General features: G+C 43.7%; 1 protein-coding gene and 1 pseudogene across 3 annotated transcripts in view; one reads left to right on the forward strand and one right to left on the reverse strand.

Annotated features, from left to right (window-relative positions):
* TNRC6C (trinucleotide repeat containing adaptor 6C) overlaps positions 1 to 9,135 on the reverse strand; it is a 205,636-nt gene extending 196,501 nt beyond the window's left edge. For all 3 annotated transcript variants that reach the window (XM_075277361.1, XM_075277360.1, XM_075277359.1), the window contains exons 1-2: positions 8,857 to 9,135; positions 4,897 to 5,069 (exon numbers count right to left, since the gene is read on the reverse strand). In XM_075277361.1, coding sequence (XP_075133462.1) covers positions 4,897 to 4,917 — 21 coding nt within the window. In that variant the 5' untranslated portion in view covers positions 4,918 to 5,069; positions 8,857 to 9,135. The remainder of the gene's footprint in view (positions 1 to 4,896; positions 5,070 to 8,856) is intronic.
* A 4,285-nt stretch (positions 9,136 to 13,420) lies between these two features.
* Positions 13,421 to 13,532, forward strand: LOC142211071 (small nucleolar RNA SNORA17; annotated as a pseudogene).
* The last annotated feature ends 1,745 nt before the right edge of the window (positions 13,533 to 15,277 follow it).

The following is a 15,277-nucleotide window of genomic DNA, read 5'->3' on the forward strand; positions in this document are numbered from 1 at the left end:
AAAATTTATTATTATAATTATTATTATTATTCTTTGGCGGTCTATCGGTTTCCAAGATGGTGATGATATCTCCTTTTAGGCACAACAGAGGAAGTGATTGAGAATGTTTTGGGAACTTATGGCAGTGCGGCTTGTACGCATCTTTATTGGGGGAACTTCACAGTACAAGCAGAGATGTACAAGCAGTAGCAATCCCTACCAGGCCATGGACCCTCAGGGAAACCCAAAGATCCCTCTGCTACTAAAAATATTACAATTCTAAGTAGCACAAGATGGGTAGGGGCAGATTACAGATTTTGCATAGGATCCCAGGTATTTCAAATTCTCTGCGGGCACGCTACGGTAAACCCTGAAGCATCTGACAGTTCTGTATATACCATTAAGCATCTGTGTATGGCATTTGTACAATACTGTGCAAGCTGCCATTTTCTCGGGGCCTGTGGGCATGCGCAATCTGCTCTGCCCAAGGCCCGAGGCCTTAGAAGTTACAAGCCACCGCCGGAAGAAGAGGCTGAAGATGACACTGCTGAAGAAGAGGAGGCGGCACTGGAGAGAGTTCTCTCCCAGCATTGGGGATGCCCCCAGTGCTGTCTGAGCACTGGGGCCCACCCCCAGTGCTGTGAGAGAGCTAATTTACTTACTGAGAAAAAACAGGATTGTAGGCAAACGGCGGCAAAGGCTATTCCGACGTGGTACCTACAAAAAATTGTGTCTGAGTGATAGGATCCCTTTAAATCACCTTAAATGAAAAATTAAGCAACATCGCAATAGATTTTGATTAGAAATTATTAGATTAAATGAAATTAGGTTTATTATAATAAATTATTATTAGAAATAATTGTTTATTTCTACAGCTAATACAGTTAGGGCCAGAAATATTTGGACAGTGACACAATTTTCGCGAGTTGGGCTCTGCATGCCACCACATTGGTTTTGAAATGAAACCTCTACAACAGAATTCAAGTGCAGATTGTAACGTTTAATTTGAAGGGTTGAACAAAAATATCTGATAGAAAATGTAGGAATTGTACACATTTCTTTACAAACACTCCACATTTTAGGAGCTCAAAAGTAATTGGACAAATAAACATAACCCAAACAAAATATATTTTTTTTCAATATTTTGTTGCGAATCCTTTGGAGGCAATCACTGCCTTAAGTCTGGAACCCATGGACATCACCAAACGCTGGGTTTCCTCCTTCTTAATGCTTTGCCAGGCCTTTACAGCCGCAGCCTTCAGGTCTTGCTTGTTTGTGGGTCTTTCCGCCTTAAGTCTGGATTTGAGCAAGTGAAATGCATGCTCAATTGGGTTAAAATCTGGTGATTGACTTGGCCATTGCAGAATGTTCCACTTTTTTTGCACTCATGAACTCCTGGGTAGCTTTGGCTGTATGCTTGGGGTCATTGTCCATCTGTACTATGAAGCGCCGTCCGATCAACTTGGCAGCATTTGGCTGAATCTGGGCTGAAAGTATATCCTGGTACACTTCAGAATTCATCCGGCTACTCTTGTCTGCTGTTATGTCATCAATAAACACAAGTGACCCAGTGCCATTGAAAGCCATGCATGCCCATGCCATCACGTTGCCTCCACCATGTTTTACAGAGGATGTGGTGTGCCTTGGATCATGTGCCGTTCCCTTTCTTCTCCAAACTTTTTTCTTCCCATCATTCTGGTACAGGTTGATCTTTGTCTCATCTGTCCATAGAATACTTTTCCAGAACTGAGCTGGCTTCTTGAGGTGTTTTTCAGCAAATTTAACTCTGGCCTGTCTATTTTTGGAATTGATGAATGGTTTGCATCTAGATGTGAACCCTTTGTATTTACTTTCATGGAGTCTTCTCTTTACTGTTGACTTAGAGACAGATACACCTACTTCACTGAGAGTGTTCTGGACTTCAGTTGATGTTGTGAACGGGTTCTTCTTGACCAAAGAAAGTATGCGGCGATCATCCACCACTGTTGTCATCCGTGGACGCCCAGGCCTTTTTGAGTTCCCAAGCTCACCAGTCAATTCCTTTTTTCTTAGAATGTACCCGACTGTTGATTTTGCTACTCCAAGCATGTCTGCTATCTCTCTGATGGATTTTTTCTTTTTTTTCAGCCTCAGGATGTTCTGCTTCACCTCAATTGAGAGTTCCTTTGACCGCATGTTGTCTGGTCACAGCAACAGCTTCCAAATGCAAAACCACACACCTGGAATCAACCCCAGACCTTTTAACTACTTCATTGATTACAGGTTTACGAGGGAGACGCCTTCAGAGTTAATTGCAGCCCTTAGAGTCCATTGTCCAATTACTTTTGGTCCCTTGAAAAAGAGGAGGCTATGCATTACAGAGCTATGATTCCTAAACCCTTTCTCCGATTTGGATGTGGAAACTCTCATATTGCAGCTGGGAGTGTGCGCTTTCAGCCCATATTATATATATATAATTGTATTTCTGAACATGTTTTAGTAAACAGCTAAAATAACAAAACTTGTGTCACTGTCCAAATATTTCTGGCCCTAACTGTATGTACACCAATATATCTCCATGGTAACAGACAACAAGTAAACACAGTGTAGTCTGATCCTGCAGTCATACTGCCAAATGTACTACTCCTAAGTGCACCAAAGATACGGGCAGAGATGGGGTCAGTGGACAGGCCAAGGTCAGGACAGGCAGAGTTTATCCATAATGGAGTACAGGCAAATGTCTGGAGGAGCATATCAGGTTCGGAGTCGGGTAATCAGGCAGAAGTCAGGACATTAGTAATCAGAATACATAGTGCAGATAACACCATCATAGAGCACTGGCAAGCTAAGAACCATTGTGCTCAGGTATCCTCTATAGGGAGAATACCTTAATAACCTTAGGGACACAGGTGATGAACCAAAGACTGAAAACTGGGTGCTGTTCAGCAGATGAAGAGAGGATGAATTGATGCTGCATGAGAACACAGGAGTGCGGTTGCAGTGAGTACACCGTCAGCCATGACCCCCAGTATTTCCCATCTCCCGCATTACGTCATAGGCTTATTTTTCTAGTATAAATAATGAATGTTCTATGAGGTGGATCTCATATATATCCCATCACTTTACACCTGCAGACTTTTCAGCAGTAGCCGTCTCTCCATCCTAATCTGGAACTCCTGCACCATTTAGTAAATTCATTGGCAGCGCTTCCATCTTTATTAGAGTTGGAGTTTTGCCAATTCTCGTCTCATTAAGCCCCTGACAGGCTTGTGTACAAGAGAAATGTTTTCCAGTGACAGTTGCCATGCCAGCCTATTCCACTATGTGTTTATCCCCTGTGCCCACACACTGCTCAAAAGACGGGGCAATAAAGGTTGCCATCTGCTTACAAAATATCTACAACAATGGTGATCCCCCAAACCTTTATATACAGGAGGCTGAAAAAAGTGCACAAAAATTACTTAGAAACATAAACAGTAATTTGCTTTGTATTTGCATTAAAATAATCCTCATATATTGATACTTTCTGAAAAATTTCTGGAATTTGAAGGGAATGTGGATCAGAAAATACCTATTTTTTACAATCAAGTTTGATGTTAAACATATATTTAAAAAGGCAGGAGGCAGGGAATAGCAGTGAGAAGCCAACTCCCATAAAAGTACACAGGAGGTTCTGCACACAGCACACACAGACAGCATAGCTAGTGTTAATCAAAAAAGATTAAAACTGTGCAGCTAATGATTGTCCTGACTCACTTAGTATATTATGTACTCTTAGTCCTTTAGATAAGGCAGATATCATATCTCTAGCAGCACTCTATACAAAGGAGAACACACAGGAGATCAAGAAGTGTAAAGCTTGGTGAGGAGGTAGCCGGTGTAATCCTGTTAGATTGGCTGTTGCTCTAGAAAATATGGTGGTAGTGCTACTCTCCATCATCATATGATATTGGAGGTAAAAAGGAACAAGCATGTTGCATTTCTACATGTCTGATACCTTGTTTCCTCTGAGAGGTTTTGGTCCTTTTGACCTTTGTCCCCTTCTCATTCCTCAGCTAAATAAACATGCACACTTGGCTGATCTGAGTATACATGTCTATGTTGTAAATTTCCAAAATTACCATCCTGTGGCAATTTATTATCATATTATCATGCAAACTGGTACCCAAGCCTAAGATCGACACTTTTCTCCTATACACAGTGTACCGAATACGTTTCTGATTTCTGGGGGGTCTGACTGCTGGGGACCCTTCACCGTCACAGGGACTTCAAGTTCCCCATGTGAATAGAGCAGAGGTACTCATACCCAGACACCACTTCAGAATTTTTATCGGATTTTCAGGCTAGATATATTTGGCAGTCCCATAGAAGTGAATGAAGTGGTGGCCAAGCATCTGCTTTATTAACATGGACCACTTCTGGACCCCATTTCTATGACTGTTGGAGGTCCCTGCGGTCAAACACTTGTAAGATAAGTGTCATTTGTGGGGAAAACCCTTTAGATGGATTAGTCAAGCTCTTAATCCCCTAACAAGGAGAGCCTGCTCATGTTGTGCCAGTACACTGGTGGTCCTTGTCTTGTAACCTTCTGGCATGGAAGTTGGCCAAGACAAAATGCCAATTGTAATCCTAGATTCTATACTCAGTCTACAAGTCAGTGAAATAAAAGGCATGTAACAAGTTTATCAAGTCAGTATACTACGAGCCGGAGAATATAATGCAGACAGTGTAGTACGAGAACCATTAAGCATCTTGTATCTTGTAGACTGGAGGCTTTAACAATGAAATTACAGGTAGTCAGTCAGAAGAAATATAGGTTCTGGCACATCTGAAGATCACGTCCCTTAAATATACGCGCTAACCACCCTCACTCCTCATCACCTTGTATTATCCCCTTGTGGAACCCTGCAGCAAGGAAAGATTAGCATAATTACTCACTGTCATTAAGTATGGCTGCATTACATATGCAAATCAGGAACAGGGGACGTGTCCAGGAGCATCAGTCTCTCATATGATCAATTGCAGCGCTGCTGTGTAGAGAGGAAATGGCATCTTGCAGGATGAGCTGACAATAGCTGGGAGATTTCACTTTCCAACCTATACGATGTGGCCTAGACGGGGAGTAAGGGAAAACAGAAGACATTAGGGGGCAGTACTGAGTGTGCAGGGCAAACTATAATGGCCACCTATATTAAAATGGATGCCAACTTTAGGGGAAAAAAAAGCCCTAACCCCAACAATCATGGTCTACATTTATGGGATTAGGTTGCTGATCAGTGGAGGTCTAACTACGTGGACCCCCACCTTGATGCTCTATTAATCTCTATTCATAACTGAGCACTCATGTACATCTATTCTTGTCTTATGGACAGGGCCGCTTTAACCATAGCGCCAACGATGCACTTGCACCAAGCCCTATGGTAGCGGTGACCCCCTTTAGACAGCAGGACAGTCCTACGTTTGTTGTCCTGTTGTCTAGGGCAGTGGGTCCAAGCTACCCCAACTCATCGCAGTCCGCTAGACTGACTTGAAGTCAGTGATGAAGTAGGGACCTGTCCACTCTTTGCTTCACCACCTGGCCACTGTCTTGGCTCCAGATGTCCTGGGAGCAGGAAGTGCAATGTAGTGACATCACCTACATCGCTCCTGTTTCTCCTTAAAGTCTCCGGACCAGAGATAAGATTGAATAGGGGGAATGAGGAAAGGTATTAAGGTTTATTTTTTTCTCTAGCACCCACCATTCCTGAGCAATTAATGCTGTTATTTTCAGGACAATTGTGCTCTCTACTCTAAAAATTATGCTGAAGAAGACAGCACTGATTGCTCAGGAACAGTGGGACACAGAGAAATAATTTCAACTTTCCCAGAGTCAGTGGAGCAGAATCTATTAAGGGATGTAAAGAGTTTGAGTTGGTGAAGGTTGTGAAAGGTCTCCTTAAAGCATATAATACATCATGGACACTTCACTGATCTCCTGCCATTCCTGTTTTGATGCTTCCTAGTCCATGGTCACCCTAGACATGTAAGAAATGACTGGTGGTAGAGGTGATGGGTCTTAACTGTCGGAGCCAGTGACTAACTGAGCCGTCATTTATTAGGCTTAAACAGGGACCAGTAAGTAAATCCCAGTAGATGATCCAAGAAGCATTAGAATGGGATCGGCAAGTGATGAGCCATTCTTTTTTACGCCATTCTGGGTTGTTTTTTTTCTTAAAGCGGATCAGTATCCACCTCCACCAATTCAAGTTCTTAGCATCGGCTAATAGCTGCCTCTCCACAGAATCCAGCACAGTTGGAATTTTCTCTCTAACTCCCACCATTCCTGAACAACAAGCACAGTTAGTTTTGGTGCCTGATGTGTATTTAGGCTCTGTAATGTCAGAAGGGGCGGTGTCAGGCAGGGGGTGTGATTCAGAGCTCTAATCAGATGCAGCCAGTGTCAGAGCTCAGAGTCACACCCCTTACCTGCTCCTGCCTGACACCTCCCTCCTGACTGTACAGAGGCTAAATAGCATATCAGGCACCAAAACTAACAGCAGTGATTTGTCAGAAATGGCAGGGCCTAGAGAAAAAATTTCAACTGGAATTAGTGGAGCAGCAACTATTACATGATGTTGAGAGCTGGAATTGTAGGTGATGAAAGGTCCTCTTTAAGAAATCATCACTTAGACAACCCTGGTAAGTGTGGTCTGTGCAGTCAGAAGAACACAATGCTGTTTATAGAATCTGTAGTCTGTTAATGGTATCACGATAGACCTCAGAAGATTTCAGCAGCCTTCTCTCTTTATAGATAAAATTAAGGGAATGGGTGGATTAGAGTTTAAAGACCAGATATTAAACCAGGGGTTTGGAATAAAGAGGGTTTAGGGGTGACCTAAATACAATGTAAAAAAATCTAAAACAACAAAAAGCTGAATGGGTTATAAAACAGGCCACGTGCAAGCCGCCCCCTGTCCACTTTCCCTAGGGTTTATGATGGAAACCCTGGGGCGGACAGCAGTGGTAGTGTGAACCGAGCCTTATTATCATTATTATTTGTATGTTTACTATATGGACTATTAGGATAAGTTAAATTTTCAGCAGATTTGGAGGCAGATTCCACTCTAATTCTCTCCCATTGGCATCCTGTTGTATCAGGACGGTGGTATAATGCCATCAACCTCCATATCTCTTTACATTGCAATTTATTGAGGTAACATAATATAAGGATTATCTAGTATCTGGCATGTGATCCTGCAGGTCTATGTGTCACATTATACTCATCCTCCAGTTCTTACCTTATATTTTATGTGACTACAGCTTATGTAGATAGATAGATAGATAGATAGATAGATAGATAGATAGATAGATAGATAGATGGAAAGGCTCTCATAATTTTATCAAAGTGTATGCTAAGAACCTCATATTCACATATATATATATTTTTTAGTAGACATAGCAGTAGTTGTCACATTGTGCCCAGCCCCAAGTACTTATCTTATATTTTATGCGACTACAAAGACAGATAGATAGACAGACCGATAGATAGATAGATAGATAGATAGATAGATAGATAGATAGATAGATAGATTTTTTTTACAGTTTGATCAAAGTGTGCACTAGGAACCTCATTTTCATTACTATACATATATAGCAGCCATAACAGGAATTTTCTTAGATATTTGGCAGAGCGCTGCAGCAATTGTTTGGATCAATAGATATATTCGATAGATACTACATGTAAATTTAATATAGCGTAGTCTAATTTGGTGAATAAAATGTTAAACCCCAAACTAAGCGGACCCTATAGACACTATATATTTCTCCCTCCCACAGCATACTCTTTCCTAGCTACAACCTTCTGTTCTGCAGCTGCCTATAAAACCGCCAGGGTCCGCATGAGACGGCTGCCCCATTGTCTGCTGAGGCTGGCATGGTGCCCAGTCCACACATCATAGGTCCCCTGGCATGCTGCAGACTGACATTTCTTGATATTCCACTATTGTTCTCAGATCCAGAGCACAGACGCCAGGGATAAAATGCAGAGAGCCTCCTCGCAAAACAAAGAGCTCATTGGGGTCTGCCTGCACATAGACAGAGCGCAGTAACAATGTATGGCATTAGGGGGGTAGTCCATCAGAATTACAGCTGACGGGGGCTGAGGTGCAGGTACATTGGGAAACACACCGGCCAGTGACCACTATAGAAAGAGAGCAAACCACAATGTAGTACTACAATAAATATTGCTATCTATTCATTGTATGATGCGGCTCTGTAAGGCAGTACTCAAATACTACAACTGGGGGCGCTAAGGAGCTATAGCTAGAAAGCCAGATTCCAGCATTATGCATTCTACAGCTCAGCCATACTTCTTATTAGACACCTCCAACTTGCCTAGCCCTTGTGCACCGAGGATGCTTGTTGCATGGGATACTTCTCCAAAATCTGATCTAGACGTGATCTGGAAATAGTTAACCGTTTCAAAGCCTTGTCATTTGACACACATCATGGTGGCAGCAAAATATACCGTATTGATAATATACAAATGCAGCAACCCAAATGATAAAATTAGCAATTTCAGCTCTGCTACATCTGTACAGCGTATTCCTATACGTGAATGATATCGGTTCTTCCATCCAGGAGGCATGGGCGTGCATTTTTCCAAATTAAAGCCTGACTTGGATAAGATCTGAGGTTTTCCAGCAGGTACTGTAGGAACATGCAGACTGGGTGGGCCGAACTATTCTTATCTACTGTCACATGCTATGTTTCTCGGCAGCTCTAGACTAATCAGGAGCGTCTCCCCCCCACCCCTCCAAAATGCTTTTAGTTGTCAGAATAAATTAAAGCTGCGAGAGAGAGAGAGAGCCGAAACAAAAAGACCACATGCTTAATTAAAAAAAATAAATCCCCGCTTACCCGTGCTAATTAATTAGCATGAAATTGCCTCCCTCCGATATGACAGCGGCTGTAGGAAATCTCGCCGTTTGGTCCGTCCGTTATTAAAAGTCTCTCGCTTGATATTTGTGTCAGTCTATTCCTTGTTCCGTAAGCTTTATTATCATTTTGGATTTTTTAATTTTTTTTTTTTTTTATTTTGTTTTTTCCCCCACTCCTTTAATCGCCGTGCAAAAAAAAAATTCCGGGGTCCAGAGACAAATGGGAGGATTGGCAGCTGCAGTGTTCTGCTTCCGGTGCGAAGAGAAATGGTAAGCGCATCAGGAGTTGGAAGAGTGATGTGGTTGCGTGGGAAATCGGGTCACGTTAGGGAAGGGAGGAGGGAGACGGAATATTAAGAGGGAAACGAGGAAGCCCACCCTGGATCGAAGGGAACTTCATATTGCTCTGAGATCTCTCATTATCTTGGTTCTTTGCAGTCTCTACAGCAGACATAGCGTCTTCTAGGTGACTAAACTCATCAGCCAAGACAATAATAGCCGTGCGGGTGGGTTTTCTTCTATTCATTTATTTATATGGCACCAACATATGCCACAGCGTTGTACACAGATTGTCATCACGTACATTGGTCGCTTTCCACATTGGGTTTTCCAGTCTAAATTCCAAATTAACCTGTAAGGCTAGGTTCAAATTTGCACTTGGGTTTCCGTTCGTGGGGTCTGGATGGGATCTCCGCCGCACCGTTCCTTAGTAATACCAGTTTTTACCGGTATGCAAATTAGTTCTCTGGCAGCGATGGGGGCGGGCCCCAGCGCTGAAGATGCGATGAGGGTGTCCCCACCGCTGCCCGAGAACAGGATCCTGCGCCGCCTCTATCTTCTGTTGGATCCTCCCCTTCTTTCTTTGGCGGCTTCACCTCTGTCGGCTGACACTAGCAGAGCCGAATGCGCATGCGCGCTGTTGCGGCCTCGGAACTATAGCTGCGCATGCGCATTCAGCTCTACTAGTGTCAGAGCCGACAGAGGTGAAGCCGCCGAAGAAAGAAGGGGAGGATCCAGCAGAAGATAGAGGCGGCGCAGGATCCTGTTCTCGGGCAACGGTGGGGACGCCCTCATCACATTTTCAGCGCTGGGGCCCGCCCCCATCGCTGCCAGAGAACTAATTTACATACCGGTAAAAAACGGTATCACTAAGGAACGGCGCGGCGGAGATCACTTCTAAAGGTAGGAGACAAATAGCCTTTCTAAAGGCTATTCCGACGTGTTAGCCACAGAAAAAGAATTTTTAATGGTAGAATCCCTTTAAGAAACCCGCAGACCCCATAGACTATAATGGAGTCCATGTGGTTTCCATCCGAAAAAAGGACGAACAATGGAGAGAGGAAGGCGCTGCTTGCAGCGCTTTTCTTTCCGCATTTTTTATACGAAGAGGGGAACAGAATGCCCAAATGGAGTGTAAGCTCTGGTGTGAATCAAGCCTTAGGACGGGCCACGATTTGCGCGCAGCAGAAACGTCGCAAGACAAATCGTGGCATTCTATAGTACAGGCAAAGTGGATAGGATTCTAGCAAGTCCTATGCCCACTATGCAATAAAAACCGTGGTGTGGACACGCTGCGATTTCTAAAACCAGCGTGGCGCGATTTCCAGAACATACATGGACCCCAGCGCAGCAAGTCAAGAAGAATTAACCATTTACTAAGCATATAGAAATACACAGGGGTATGTGTTAGACTAATATTATACAAGGCAATGGACTTAGTTGAGAAATGTATCCCATGTCTAAAAAAATATTAAAATTTGCTTACAACAAATATGGGATTTAATTCAATACTTTGTTTATTTTTTCAAGATACCCATGTAAACATTCAAATTATAGAGGATCTGTCACTAGGCCTGAAAAGCTGAGCGTTTGGATTTTTTGGTGTATCCAAATCCATTCAGCTATTCCAAAGATATAAGTCCTTCTAGTGTTACTGCAAACTAGTGTCTACTAGCCAAGTGGGCGGTAACCATTGTGGTATTTCTGGGGGCGGGTCCTCTTTGTGATATTTTGACCTTCCTGTCCACTAGAGGGAGCTCTTTCAGTATACGGTTGTACAGTAAACTCAATAATAACACAGTATGCAGTAAGCGCCCCCTGCTGGTGGTGGTTGTGGCTAGCCAGAATATTATTTCTTTGTCTATGCAGATAATATGCAGCTGTGTTGCACTAAAACCTAGTCACAATGGCTACAAATACAATTTATGCTATTTATAAGCAGTTCGTTTTGTAAAATATGATGTTAAAAGGCTGACATTGCTATTAAAGCATACCTGACTAATGCTGAATACACAAGCAGCCATCTTTCCTAACATCCCCATAAACATTGGCCAAACTTATATATTAAATTTATATGTAAGTCAGTACCAACAGGGGATTACCTACTATTAACATGGGCAGAACTGGTGACTACAATTTAGCTACAGGGCCTACAGGGAGTCTGAGGTAGTCTTAGACACGCCCCCTCTGTCATCATTGGTTCAGGCTGCTGCTCTTTGCTTCATGCTGTAGCTCCGCCTCCTCTGGTTGGCTTCTGTGTATAAACACAAGGGCAGATGTTAGTCAATGGGATGAAAGATCCAGTTGTTGAGTCCAATCTGTATTTTTGGTTGGCTTAGGTTAGGTTCACATCTGCGTTGGAGTCTAGCAAATCTTCCAGTGTCCACAGAATGCTGGAAACCTGGAGGAAAACAAAAACACATCCCCCCAAAAACAGTGGGTCAATAGCATGGCTTACTTCAGTTTGTATACTTACCAAGGTGTCTTCCATCTTTCCCCGCCGTGACTTTCTACTTGGGTCTGGGGCCTTTGACTCCTCCCCAGTTTTGTATGCTTGAAAATGTTGTTGCATTTCAATTATTTAATTCATCATTCAGTTTCCTCCACTGTCTACCCCGACATGTTGTCTAACAAACTAACAACACCTATGCCATCTTACTTTTAGAAAGCCGCTAATGTGTTTCAGACATGACACTGGTATCACGTGGTAAGATGCTATGACTAAGCACGGGTGTCCCATGTGAAACGCGTTGTAGGCTGTCACCACCCAGTCTATTGTCTTTGATGGAATTGACATAAAATTGGACATTTTCCTTAAGTGCTGGAAGATTTGGTCTTTCTTGGACATTCATTGTCTGCACACTTCTCCATGCACTATGTGGAAGTCATCTGTAGTGAATCGGTGACTTGTATTCAATTTTCAGACATCAAAGTCACTAAGAAGATCCCATAAAGCTCATCTGAGCTCCTTGGCCCTTTCATTTAGCGGCATGGCGGGGGTGCCAGGGGTTGTCTGACATTGATGCATCAATATATAGTAATACATTCTCCACTACAGGGTGAGATAAATGGAGGAAACCTTTTAGAGAATCTGAAGGTAATATAATGTAGAGCTGTGATGGAGCGAGGGAATTACCTGTCATAATATGTCTATCCAGGATTGGGAAGTGAGCCAGCACTACGAGGCACAACAATCCTAAAATATGATGGCTTTACCTGAAAATATTGGCATGTCAGTGCTGTACAGTGTATACAGAATCTGTAAAACGTGTCATCTGGCACAATGTACTTTATGCTATGACATTGTCCTCCTAGGTGATACAGTAAATGGTTCCCCAAGGGCATCCTGCCATCTGGCTCCCGGGTCTGCACATTGGATGTAAGGAAAATATCTACAAAAAACAACATGGAGAATGGATCAGATTGTACTATCTGCTGTACATACAGTACATTGTAATTAGGGTTGAGTCATCGGGATCGGAAAAGATCGGATTCCAATCGTCGATCAAGTAAATTTCACGATCGCGATCAGAATTCCAACCCGATCTTTTCCAGCAGGATCGAGATCGGAGGTTATCTCAAGATTGGCTCAACCGTAAAAGTGACTTTTCCCATAGAGAAGCATTGACTAGGGTTGAGGCTTGGAATCGGATTCTGATCGGCAATCGAGCAAATTTCATGATTGAGATCGGCTGGAAAACGATCGGAAATCGGATTTTAAAATCAATCTTGAAATCTCAAGATCGGCTCAACCCTAATTGCAATGTTATATATTATGTAACAGTATTATAATAATGCAACGTGATGACAACTAAAAAAGTAGCAACTAGAATGTAAAGTAGAAACTGAAGGGGTATTCAAGTCCTCAACAATATGGAATATTCGGTTACAAGTCGGTTTACCTACCTCTAGTATCTTCTCCGATTATTATCTTTTTATACATCTTTTTTTTAAATGTAGGTTGTGAGCCCCATCAGGGCCACCGATAGGCCAGTACTACTGCTACTGGCGTCAGGGGCCCGGCCAAATTTAAAAATGGGGGGGGGCTGCCCCTGGCGCCGGCAGCAGTCATTGTATGTCCTGTTTGTTTCAACTCAGATCTGCGTCCATAGGATGCAGATCTGAGTTGAACACATACGTGGCTGAAGTAAGGAGCTGACCTGTGTCAGCTCCTCGCTTCGCCGCTGCCCGCCTCTCTCGCTGACACATATGCGGCTGAAGCGAGGAGTTGACCTGTGTCAGCTCCTTGCTTCGCCGCTGCGGCCTCTCTCGCTGACACATATGCGGCTGGCTCAGCCGCATATGTGTCAGCGAGAGAGGCCGCAGCGGCGAAGCGAGGAGCTGACACAGGTCAACTCCTCGCTTCAGCCGCATATGTGTCAGCGTCAGCGAGAGAGGCGGCAGCGGCGAAGCGAGGAGCTGACACAGGTCAGCTCGCTTCAGCTGCTGAAGCGGGGAGCTGACCTGTGTCAGCTCCTCACTTCGCCGCTGCCGCCGGCTGCCCGGCAGTGTAGACGCGATGTGATGACGTCACATCGCGTCTACAACTGTGCACCAGTAAGCGAGAGAGGCGCTGTAATGTGGTAATGTGAATAAATGCGCGGCCGCAAACTAGCGCGTCGCATATGCTCCCCGCTCCCATTGAAATGAATGGGAGCGTGTACGGCACGCAAAGGGTCACGCGGCGTACACGTGCTAAATCTCGCGGGACGTTACGCCGTGTGAATGCTCCCTTATAGATGGTGTTGGCTCTCTATAGGCGCTGTCACACGTAGCAGATTTTACCTGCAAATAGAATCTGATTAAGCCTTGTAATGCTTCTAAATAAAGGGAAATGTAATACAGAATTGGTGTGTCGCAAAATAAGGTCGTTTTAAAATGTGGGGGGGGGGCAGACACTTAGGCTGTATGGGGCCCCAAAATTCCTGATAGCGGCCCTGAGCCCCATATAGGGCTCACAATATACATTTTTCCCTATCAGTATGTCTTTGTAGAATGGGAGGAAATCCACGCAAACACAGGGAGAACATACAAACTCCTTGCAGATGTTGTTGCTGGCAGGATTCGAATCCAGGACTCCAGCGCTTCCAGACTGCAGTGCTAACCACTGAGCCACCATGTTGCCCCATCTTTTAATACATCATTGACCTGTGCTTGAGAATCAGTGAGGATAACCCTAGAAATACATTGCATGAGTCCCCATAACTGTAGCATATTAGATTTTGAAATGTTTTTATTAACATACTGTATATACCCTTTTGAGAGCACATTATGATGTCAGATTGAGGTATTGTGATGTCACAGAGCCCATTCTGTTCTTACTATGATCCATATGGGCACCTTTACAGGCAAGAGCGCTAGGAAAGTCAGCACTGTTCAATTTTTCCTAGTATCGATCAAGTATTATGCTTTGACTATATGATCTCCAAAGCTGACCAAGCAGAGCCGCCAATAGACTCCTTATCAAGCTCTAGCGATTACCGGGATTTCATCGGTCCGATCCCTTCTGACTGTAGTGTTGGTGTAGGCAGAGGCGTAACTTGGAGTTTCTTGGCCGTGATGCAGAATCTATAATATGACCCCTGACTACCATGCACCATTCCGAATAGCTGTATATTTTATGTGGCAAAAGGACCTTTGGGTAGCAACTACTACCTCTGTACAAACTATAGGTATGCTCCTGGTGTAGCCCATGTCTATGCTTAAAAAACCTCTTAACTAGTGTTGAGCGAATAGTATTCGTCAAATACCTTGCTCCCATAGGAATGCGTGTTAGCGGCCGAAACAGATTGACAGTGCTTAACCCCTTGGTGTACGGCCACTTACACGCATTCTTATGGGATCGAGGTATTCGACGAATACTATTCGCTCAACACCATTCTGAACCCCTTCCCGACATTTGCCGTACTATGACAGTGGCCGTTCAGGAGCTGAGCGTCTGCCATAGCTTTCTGCAGCAAAGGCCCCTGGCCTTTGGTCCCCGTAATGAGATCTGTAGCTGGTGATCCATTGCTTTATGCAGCCTGTATAGACGTATTGGTATTCTGTAATACATTGCAATCCATTAGCATTGTAATGTATTGCATTAGTGATCAGACCTCTAGGGGGTCTATTAAATACAG

The sequence above is a fragment of the Leptodactylus fuscus genome, chromosome 6, assembly GCF_031893055.1.
Source record: "Leptodactylus fuscus isolate aLepFus1 chromosome 6, aLepFus1.hap2, whole genome shotgun sequence".
NCBI lineage: Eukaryota > Metazoa > Chordata > Amphibia > Anura > Leptodactylidae > Leptodactylus > Leptodactylus fuscus.